Raw genomic sequence first — 11,120 nt, forward strand, 5'->3', positions numbered from 1 at the left:
ACACCACAACTGATGCTTCTTAGGTACAACATTTCTCTCAAGGTGCTAACGCTCTGTCGAGTATGTACACTGACATTACACATCCATCGGAGCATACTGGCTTCATTCCTCACGAGCTTACGCATGTCCTCAGCAGTCACGGCCCATGTTTCACTGCCATGTAGCATGGCTGTTCGTACACACGCATCATACAGTCTGCCTTTTACTCTGAGCGAGAGGCCTTTAGTCACCAGCAGAGGTAAGAGCTCCCTAAACTTTGCCCAGGCTATTCTTATTCTAGCAGTTACACTTTCAGCGCACCCACCCCCACTACTGACTTGGTCACCTAGATAACGGAAGCTATCAACTACTTCTAGTTTTTCCCCCTGGAAAGTGACGGAAGTTGTTTTCTGCAGATTTTCGGAGGTTAATGCTCCCGAGCATCTGCCACATACAAAAACTATCTTCCCAGTTAGCCTACCTTTGACATTGCTGCACCTCTTATGTGTCCATAGCTTACACTGGGTACATCTTATAGAGTTTCTACCTACACCTTTTCTACAGATCGAGCAGGGCCATCTTCCTGAAGATATTTGTGGATTGTCTACCTTTCTACTTATTAGTACTTTGGTTTTAGCTAGGTTGACTCTAAGGCCCCTTGATTCTAAACCCTCCTTCCACACCTGGAACTTCTCCTCCAGTTCTGATAGTGACTCAGCAATAAGAGCAAGGTCGTCAGCGTAGAGGAGCTCCCAGGAGCTCCCAGTCTTGAATTCCTCCGTAATTGCCTGGAGTACTATGATAAATAGGAGGGGGCTGAGTACTGAACCCTGGTGGACCCCAACCTCTACTTTGAATTCTTCTGTGTACATGTTGCCAACCCTAACCTTACTTACGGCATCTCTGTACATGGCTTGCACAGTCCTCACCAGCCATTCATCTATCCCTAGTTTCCTCATTGACCACCAGATAAGGGATCGGGGGACCCTATCAAAAGCTTTCTCCATGTCAACGAAAGCCAGGTACAGGGGCTTATCTTTGGCTAGGTATTTCTCCTGCAGCTGCCTTACCAGGAATATAGCATCAGTGGTACTTTTCCCTGGCACGAACCCAAACTGCATCTCATCTAAACTAACTCTCTCTCTAATTAGTTGGGCTATGACCCTCTCCGTAACCTTCATTACTTGATCCAACAGCTTGATACCTCTGTAATTATTTGTATCTAGGGCATCACCTTTACCTTTGTAGCAGTTGACTAGTATGCTGCTGCACCAGTCATTGGGTATGACTCCTTCGTGTATCACCTGGTTGACTATACGGGTGACTAGGTTATAGCTGACACTGCCAGATATTTTGAGCATCTCTGCAGTAATTCCTGATGGGCCTGGGGCTTTCCCTGTCTTCATGCTTCTAATTGCCTTAGCTACCACGGAACTATCAACTCGGATAGCTGGTCCCTCTGTAGGGTCAACATTCGGCAGACTCTCTTTATCCCATTCATTTTCCCATTCATTTTCCTCATTCAGTAACCTTTCATAGTGGCGTCTCCAAGCTTCTCTCTTTGCATCCTCATTTAGCGCAAGTGAACCATCCTCCATGCGAACACATTTCTCTCCTACCACATCACGATTCTCTCTCACACACTGTCTTGCAACACGAAATACCTCAAGTCTTTCATCCTCACGGCGCAGGACATTGGCAAATTTTCTCTTATCTGCTTCCCCTCTGGCTAGATAGACCTGTCTCCTAGCTTCCCTTCTGGCAGTCTGATACCCTTCCCTGCTACCACCGTTCTTCCAGGCCTTCCAAGCCTGTTTCTTTTGTCTAATAGCCCTGTCAACAATATTGTTCCACCACCATGTTATTTTGGGTCTTAAGGGGACTTTGCACCAGTCACAGATCTGGTCAGCGGCTTTCAGCAGGTTGTCCCTCAGAAACGTCCAGTTGTCTTCTACCCCATGTGTAGCTATACCCCCTTCCACTTCGTCAAAGGCTTCAAGTAACATATCTCTAAATCTCTGTCCATTCGCAGGGGCTTTAAGCTTCCAGACCCTTCTTCTCCATGTTGGTCGTCTTCTAGTCGCCCTCTTAGTCCTGATCCTAAAGTCACTAACTACCAGTCTATGTTGTGGGGTGCATTCTTCGCCTGGGAAGGTTTTGGCATTTATAAGCAGCCATCTTTCCCTTTTTCTGGCAAGGATGTAGTCGATTTGGCTAGTATGCCGGCCCGATCGGTAGGTGACCAGGTGGCTTGTTGGTTTCCTGAAGTTAGTGTTGCAGACCATAAGACTATTCGCATCGCAGAACTCCAGCAGCCTGGTTCCCTCCTCGTTGCGGGAACCATAACCGTAGCCTCCATGTACGCCATGGAAGCCCCCAGCATGTCGTCCAACATGCCCATTGAAATCACCAGCCACAAAGAGAAGGTCCCTGTCGTTCGTTGATGAGGTGGTCTGCAGTAGGGTGTCACAGAAACTGTCTTTCTGTCCATCGGGTAGCCCTGGCTGAGGGGCATAGGCCGATATAATGGTTGCTAATCTATTATGAAGCACTATTCTAATCTTAAGTATTCTGTCAGTTACTCTATCTATCCATTTCTCAGCGATAAGTATACCCACGCCACCAACCCCGTCAGTGTTCCCTGCCCAGAAAATCTTGTACCTGTGTTCCTTGCCTGTGAGGACCCTAGCAGATCCTCCTCTCCACCTTATTTCTTGCATACAACATACATCAACACGTCTCCGTTCAAGCATCTCGACTATCTCGCCAGACCTACCTTTCAATGGTCGAGACAATGGAATTTACCATGCTACGCCAGACTTCACGGTCCATCATGGCATTACGGAGGTCCTGTTGCTGGATGCCTGTATCCCTGGAGATTACATCAGGGTAGGAGAGTGTGCGCCCTCTGGTATTGCGAGTAGATGGCTTCCAGAGGAGAAGAGTAGAAATTACTTCTTTTTCAGCTCTACAACAATGTCCAGCAAACTGGACTCTCCTACCTTTCACAAGAGATGACACAGGTGGTAGTTTCCCATATATTTGCATTTTGGTTGGATGGCGCTTCCACGAGAGATTTTGAGCTCTCATAAGGAGGCGAGTGTAGGTTCCATCCAACCGCCTCTCAAGCTTCTTTGATAACGTCCAGGTTTCTGAGCCATATAGTAGAATTGGTTCGACTGTGGCTTTGAATATTTCAAGTTTGAAGTCTCTACTTGTCCAGACTCCAACTGTCTGTTGTAGCATGGTTTCTATGGCTGGATGCCCCTTCCTAGCTCCAACCACTTAAGAGTGTGCTGGGTGCGTTTATGCAGTACCGGCACAAGTGCCTTTTAAGTAACACCATCACCTGAAAGGACAAGCCTGTATGTGTGGAAGACAGCGATTTTAATTAGCTTGACGTTTCTTATCAAGTACAGCGATTTCACCACATCTCCCAGTCCCTTGTCATTTCCTCAGTGTTGCCCACAGTCCAAAGTTCCTTTCTCGCCACTTGTCCCACATCTTTGAATGGTGACAAGGGATCTTCAGATGCTGGGATCAGTTACAGTTGTTTCTGTACCATCTGTCTATCTTTCTCTTTATATATATCTCGCTATATTAATAATTGGGTTTTCTACCAGCAGTATCTTGGATAGATATTATCCCTGAGTTGGTTGGATTCACAACCTCTAACTCTCTTGGAATATATATCATCATCATCATCATTGTTTAATGTCCATTTTCCATACTAGCATGGGTTGTATGGTTCGACCGGGGTCTGGGAAGCCAGGAGGCTGCACCAGGCTCCAGTCTGATCTGGCAGTGTTTCTACAGCTGGATGCCTTTCCTAACGCCAACCACTCCATGAGTGTAGTGGATGCTTTTTACGTGCCACTGGCACAGAGGCCAGAGGAGGCTGGCAACGGCCATATATATATATATATATATATATATATATATTCTTTTGTTTTTATTTTGTGACTTGGTTTCAGATGGCATAAAGTTTTGTGGGCATATGGGACTCATTCATCTCAGCAACAATCAGGAGAGTGAACGATATATATATGAAAACATACACACACATATATATTCCGCCAAAATTTAACTCCTCTTCATTTCCCAGTGTGTCATTACCTCATTTCAGTATCTTTTAGGCCTCTCTCTCTCTCTCTCTCTCTCTCTCTCTCTCTCTCTCTCTCTCTCTCTCTCGTCATGGATACAGTTTGCTTCTGTAAGAAGACCCTGTTTGGTCATGAATGACCATGGGATTGTAACATGAAATAAAGGATCTTGCTCAACAACGCAACTCACAACCTGATCTGAGAATTGAACTCTCTACCTCATGATTATGAGCCGGATGCTCTAACCACTGAACCATGTGCCTTCACTCACTGTACCTCTGTTATTTTGTTGTATTATCTCTTAAAGTTCCCTCCTCTGTTGTAAAGTTTTATCATTACTTTCCATCTCTCCTCTCTTACTTGCACAGTCTCTCTTCCTCTCCCACTCTTGTTTTTTTTTTTTTTTTCTTATCCCTTCCTATATTTTACTGATTGTCTTAAAAGCTGCTGACTGTTAGACAGTACCTGCTAATCTCCCACCTGTCTATTTATTAATCTATCTACACTACCACTCTTTATGATACTTTCTTTCTGTTTTTTTTTTTATCTCATTCACCATAGCTGTTGCTTTCTTCCAGTGTGACAGAAAGAGAAAAACTAAGTTCCACTCACCCTCAAAAGCAAGAAAAAACAAAAAATCCACATTCGAATTAGCATTTTGTGTGTGTGTGTGTGTGTGTGTGTGTGTTCCTCAAGGATTTCACCTGTTGTTGATTGCATGAGTTTTCATGGCCTGAAGTTTACATCATTTGAGGGAACTGCGCTAATGTTTCATAGATAAGATTAGTAATATCCATCTAATGAGATTGTGTTGTGTTCAGCACTGCAACTCTGTGGAACACACATTTCTTACACTTTGGTAGACCATTGTACTGTGAGAATTAGGTGCTTTGGTGGTGGTTGTTATTGTCAAATATCCTCTAGTTATCCCTTAATAAACAGATGATCAATTTGATACCTCTGTGATTGCTTTTTAGTGGAGTGTTTCTTTTGCCCCTGTAGGGGTAGTGGTGGTGGTGGTAGTAGTAGTAGTAGAAGTCAACCTTTTAACTGTAAAATTAAATTCCATGGTTAATTCAGTAATGATGTTGCAGGTGTAAGCAGCGAGCTGACAGAATCGTTAGCACGCCAGGCAAAATGCTTAGTGGTATTTCGTCGGTCGTTACGTTCTGAGTTCAAATTCCGCCAAGGTTGACTTTGCCTTTCATCCTTTTGGGGTCAATTAAATAAGTACCAGTTACGCACTGGGGTCGATATAATTGACTTAATCCGTTTATCTGTCCTTGTTTAGACCCTTGTGGATAGTAAAGAAATAGGTATTTCGTCGGCCGTTACGTTCTGAGTTCAAATTCCACCGAGGTCAACTTTGCGTTTCATCCTTTTGGAGTCGATAAATTAGGTACCAGTTACACACTGGGGTCGATGTAATCGACTTAATACTTTGTCTGTCCCCTCTATGTTTAGCCCCTTGTGGGCAATAAAGAAATAAGAATCTTGCTTCCCAACCATATTCAGTCCTGATTCAGTCCCACTGCATGGCACCTTGGGCAGGTGTCTTCAATTATAGCTTCAGGCCAACCTAAAACTTGCAAGTAGATGGAAACTGAAAGAAGCCTGTTATATTTATATGTGTGTGTGTGTGTGTCTTTGTCCTCCATCACCACTTGACAACTGCTGTTAGTGTGTTTAAGTCCCTGTAACCCTGCAGTTCAGCAAAAGAGTCTGATAGAATAAGTGCTAGGCTTAAAAAAATAAATCTAGGGTCAATTTGTTTGGCTAAAACCCTTCCAGGCGGTTTTCCAGCATGGTCACAGTCAAATGGCTGAAACATGTAAAATATAAAAAGATGACCTACCAAAAAATAGAATTGGTTATTTTCTGCAAGTCATGTTGCTTCACCAAACTCAACCTATTTCTACAGAAAATACTTTCAAACATGGCATTTCTCAACAAAAGATAGATTGCTATGTAAATAAAACTGCTTTCCTACAGTTAAAGGTAATAAAATTTTTAGTCGATATATCTTTTTCCTGCAGTAAAAGGGTTACTCTCTCTTTACTCTTTTACTTGTTTCAGTCAGTTTACTGTGGCCATGCTGGAGCACCGCCTTTAGTCGAGCAAATCGATCCCAGGACTTATTCTTTGGAAGCCTAGTACTTATTCTATCGGTCCCTTTTGCTGAACCGCTAAGTTACGGGAACGTAAGCACACCACCATCAGTTGTCAAGTGATGTTATGGGGACAAACGTATACACACACATACATATATATATATATATATATACATATATATATATATATATATGATGGGCTTCTTTCGGTTTCCGTCGGCCCGAGGCTATAGTAGAAGACACTTGCCCAAGGTGCCATGCAGTGGGACTGAACTCGGAATCATGTGGTTGGTAAGCAAGCTACTTACCACACAGCCACTCCTATGCCTATGATGATGCAACTTTACAGGAAAGACTCATTACTGCACCACCTGATTGATTATTCAAGTGACTAGTATGTATCTTACATCACCAGATGTTTACTACTGCATGTCAGCAACTACCTGTGATTATCCAAGTACAACCTGTCCTTTCATATCCTTAACCTTTTAGCATTCAGATTACTGTGTCAAATGTATTTCACATTATTTTGAATTAATCCAGCATTATATTGTAGCTCTGAGATTTTTGTGATGTGATTGTATTGAGATTGCAGGGTAACTGTAAGAGGCTGGATCTGGTCAGTTTAGACATAAAATTGATAGAATATTTGAACTGGATATGGCCAGTTTAATTGCTAAAAGGTTAACAGCTATTTTGACTTTATGCCTGTCAACTTCAATGGTGAATCCCTCTGAATCCAATCAAACTTGATCCTGATTCTCATGCATTATTCTCATGCAGTTTACCTTTCATTGTAACATTTTCTTGTCTCTTCTCAATATCAGTGAATGTATATGTGCCACTATCTTTATGCACTCATCTCTTACTGACAACATCTTGTTTCATGCAAACATGCAATCTCCTACATCTCATATTTCCAATCCTCTTAATGCAGAACATTGATGTTGACAAACCACTTTCTGCTTTTCTCTGAGCTTCATATAACTGACATCTAGCTACCTAGTTTTGTTTCTTGCTTGCACCTTTCGCTCATTCTCTCCAGGCCTGTCTTTTAGCTTTAATGATTATCTACTATACCACTCCACCACTGTGTCACCTTCCACTTGGATAACGCCATGTTCTATCCACAGGTCTGATTTGTGGACCACATAAAGTTGTCTCTGTTGAAACTCCCAGTTGCCTTGTGTTGTAGGTTTCCGTATTCTTCTTGACATACATTCTTTTCTACTCTAGGTACAAGGCCTGAAATTTTTGGGAAGGGTGCCAGTCGATTAGATTGACCCTAGTATGCAACTGGTACTTAATGCATCGACCCCAAAAGGATGAAAGGCAAAGTTGACCTTGGCGGAATTTGAACTCAGAACGTAAAGACAAACGTACCACCTGGTACTCCTTTGCTTGGCTGAGTGATCTTTCAGCTTTCATAACGTTCTTCATCCTGTTGTGTTTCATGTTTCTTGTGTTCACCTTTAACTCTGATGTCACCAGTTGATGTTAAATAAATATACTTTAATAGAGTCTTGAATATTCACAACCATCGGGCTCTTATTTTATATTGAATCTGAAGTCTGTCTGGCTAACATGTTTAATTGATTGGTAGGTGCTCAGAAAATTGCAGAGCTATCAGATGTTAGTATTGCAAATGGTTAATGTCGTTTGCATTGCAGAAACCCCAAAAGCCTTGATCTTTCTTCATTCCATGTACCAAAGCAAAAACTTGCCCTGGGAGTTGGAATAATGCAGTCAAAAGTGAAAGCATGTAATTGTGAAGCAAACTTCTTAAACTATGAATTGCTTTCATACAAGATATTTATTAAGCTTGGCTTGAAAATAGTTTTAGTGTTATAACCTGTAAAGAGAACAAGCAGATCTAATAATTAAGCAATCACTATTTCAGTCTAACAAGTGCCATCATTGGTTGTAAGGTTTAATTATTAATTTATTCATTTATTCTATGACATGCTACTTATCTGTGTACATGTGTGTGTATATGCATGTGATTTTAAAAAAAATTATCTTTTATATTTTACAGGTAAGCCATTGTATACATTTGTTTTTAATGTTTGATTATGTTTTTTACTGTGTATCTATGACAATGAGTATTTTTAATCTTTTTTTTCTTTTCTTTTTTCTTTTTTCTAGCCGAGCCCCACAATACCCGAGTTGATTCCTCCTCCTCCAGTGCCACCCAATCCGGGTAGCTGTGCAAAGACCAACACGATCTTTGCACAGAATCCGTTTGATGACCAACCAATACCATCTCTGAACATGCCAAACAAACAAATGATGGCACATGCCCAACCCGTTGGGCCACCATCTGGCCCCTCTGAGAAGGTCTACCCGCGAAACAAGTCGATGGTCTTTAATCCTGCCAACCCTAATGCCCCGCCCATCTACCCTTGCGGCACCTGTCATAAAGAGGTTCACGACAGTGACCAGGCCATTCTCTGTGAGAGCGGCTGTAACTTCTGGTTCCATCGCATCTGCACTGGTTTGACAGAGGACGCTTATCACCTGCTAAGGGCAGAGGTCTATGCAGAATGGGTCTGCGACAAATGCCTATCGACCAAAAATATCCCACTGGTGAAGATGAAGCCATGAAGCAAGTTTGCCAGAAGAATAAAACACAACAACAACAACAACAACTTCATTCTGATTTTTTTTTTATCTCCAGTAGTACATCACTACACACATATATAAATATATATATATATATGTATATATACACATTTATATATATATATATATATATTTTTATATATATCTTCATAATCATAACACTGAACAAAAGAACTGTTTTAGAATATGATTGCTGCCAAATCAATCATTACTAACATCTTCATATATCATGTGTCATTCTACAGACAAATCTTTCCTTTTTAAGTTCTTTTTACATTTTTTTTTTATCTTTTACTTTCTTTGAATAAATTAAAAGAAAAAAAAGAGACGAACAAACAATAAACACCTCTTGTCAACTAGCAATAAAGAACTAATTGTTTAAAGCCGTCCACTGCATAATAATATCTTCGTGTTAGACAACCTGTATTTTTTCAAGGCATTGCCTTTGATTTGTTCATGACTACTGTACATTTTTGCTTGACCCTCTTTCTCTCTTTCATTCCCTCTCTCTTCCTCTTTTTGTCTTCCTCTTCCTCCTCCACTTGATTTAAAACTTATTTAATTTTAGGTTGAAAATTATATTGAACAAAAGTATTCACTCAAGTATGTATTTATTTCTATCATATACATTAACACAAATACACACACATATATGCAACAAGGGCAAATGAAATGAAGAAAAAAATACTCAATATTGAAAAGCAAAACAAGGTGGCGAGCTGGCAGAATTGTTAGCACACCAGGCGAGATGCTTAGCTCATCCATCTTTACATTCTGAGTTCAAATTCTGCTGCGGTCAACTTCGCCTTTCGTCCTTTTTTAAGGTCGATAAAATAAGTACCAGTTGAGCATTGGGATCGATGTAATCAACTTACACCCTCTCCTGAAATTGCTGGCCTTGTGCCAAAATTTGAAATTGATATTAAAAGCAAAATGACATATTAGGTTTTATTGAGGCCTGAATAATTTTGCAAGTGTCGCTCCGAATTTCACATAATTGATTTTATGCATGTATGTATACACATACATATATATTCACACATGTATATAATTAATACAGTCACACAGCCTACAGCCTAACTCTTTTATAATACCCTAGGCATGACGTGTACAGTCCATGCTTCAAGTTTGTATAGGTGAGAGCTTAGTAGCAGCTCTTGTACACATGCATGCATCACACACAAACACACACACACAAAAATTCTATGCCTAGACCCAAAAATATAGTAAATCATTGCTACAATTTTTGTGATTTTTTTTAAGGTACTGGATTACAAGGTTCATGTAGCCCTACTACAACCAAAAAATGTTTTTCTTGAAGTCTCCTTTCTGGTCAAAACCTTTTTAAGAGTTGGCTGGAGAAAGGGTAACCAATTACAATGATAAAATATTTGTGCCAAAGATTAAGGTATGTAAGTAGCTAAATTTGCTAAAAACAGAAGTCCCTGCCATTGGGAAGCAAAAAAAAATTATAAATTGACTAAGAGGGAGAAAAGCAATGGAAAATCTAAGGGAAGGATCTAGAGAAAGAGAAAGGTGTTATTGTACTCCCTATGAAATTCTATGTCTGTCTAGGTTATACTTTCCCTTTGTGCAGATTCTATGTGCATTTTGATATCACAAGTATGTTGTTGTTGATTGTTGTTGTTTGTTTGTTTTTTTAATTCCTTAAATCTGATGGGTTGTGTTCGAAGCCTTTTTTAAGCCCTCCTAGACTGAAGTTGAAAAACGTGTATGTTTATGTATGTGAGATGATGATTATCACTTCAAGCTTATCAGTGAATGAAATCAGCCATTGTTCTCTCTTTTTCTCTCTCTCTCTCTCCCACACACACATGCAGCTTGATAAAGATCTTCCCCTAATCACTCCATAACTTTCAGCTTTAGGTACCTAATCTCCTGTTTTTGTTGTGGTTGGAGATATGAAGGGCATCTGATAGTTATATTTTTAGGAGTCATTTGAAAAGTTCAGGCTCTATTTTAACATGCTACCCTTCTATATACTGGCACATATCAACTACAATCCATGACTTATTCATTTTACTCATTATATTTACAGTAGACTTGTTTCCTGGGTTCCTCTACCTATCACCCAAAAGAAGTGCCATTCAGTTGGTGCAACTACACTTGGCAGTCTAGCGTATGTCAGAGAGTCATTTCTCTTCTATGTGCATTTGTATACTCAGGATAACATATGATTTGGTGTTTCATTGCAGGTTTGTGTGTGTATGTGTGTGCATATGTACATTTTCATATTAATTGAATCTCATTATTTCACCTAATTAATAACACTGGATGTGGATGA

The 11,120-nt window shown here is 40.5% G+C and overlaps 1 protein-coding gene across 1 annotated transcript in view; it reads left to right on the plus strand.

The window, feature by feature from the left end:
* LOC115232444 (protein pygopus) overlaps positions 1-9,533 on the plus strand; it is a 55,420-nt gene extending 45,887 nt beyond the window's left edge. Inside the window, exon 3 of the mRNA XM_029802321.2 lies at positions 8,339-9,533. Coding sequence (XP_029658181.1) covers positions 8,339-8,797 — 459 coding nt within the window. The 3' untranslated portion in view covers positions 8,798-9,533. The remainder of the gene's footprint in view (positions 1-8,338) is intronic.
* The last annotated feature ends 1,587 nt before the right edge of the window (positions 9,534-11,120 follow it).

The sequence above is a fragment of the Octopus sinensis genome, linkage group LG2, assembly GCF_006345805.1.
Source record: "Octopus sinensis linkage group LG2, ASM634580v1, whole genome shotgun sequence".
NCBI lineage: Eukaryota > Metazoa > Mollusca > Cephalopoda > Octopoda > Octopodidae > Octopus > Octopus sinensis.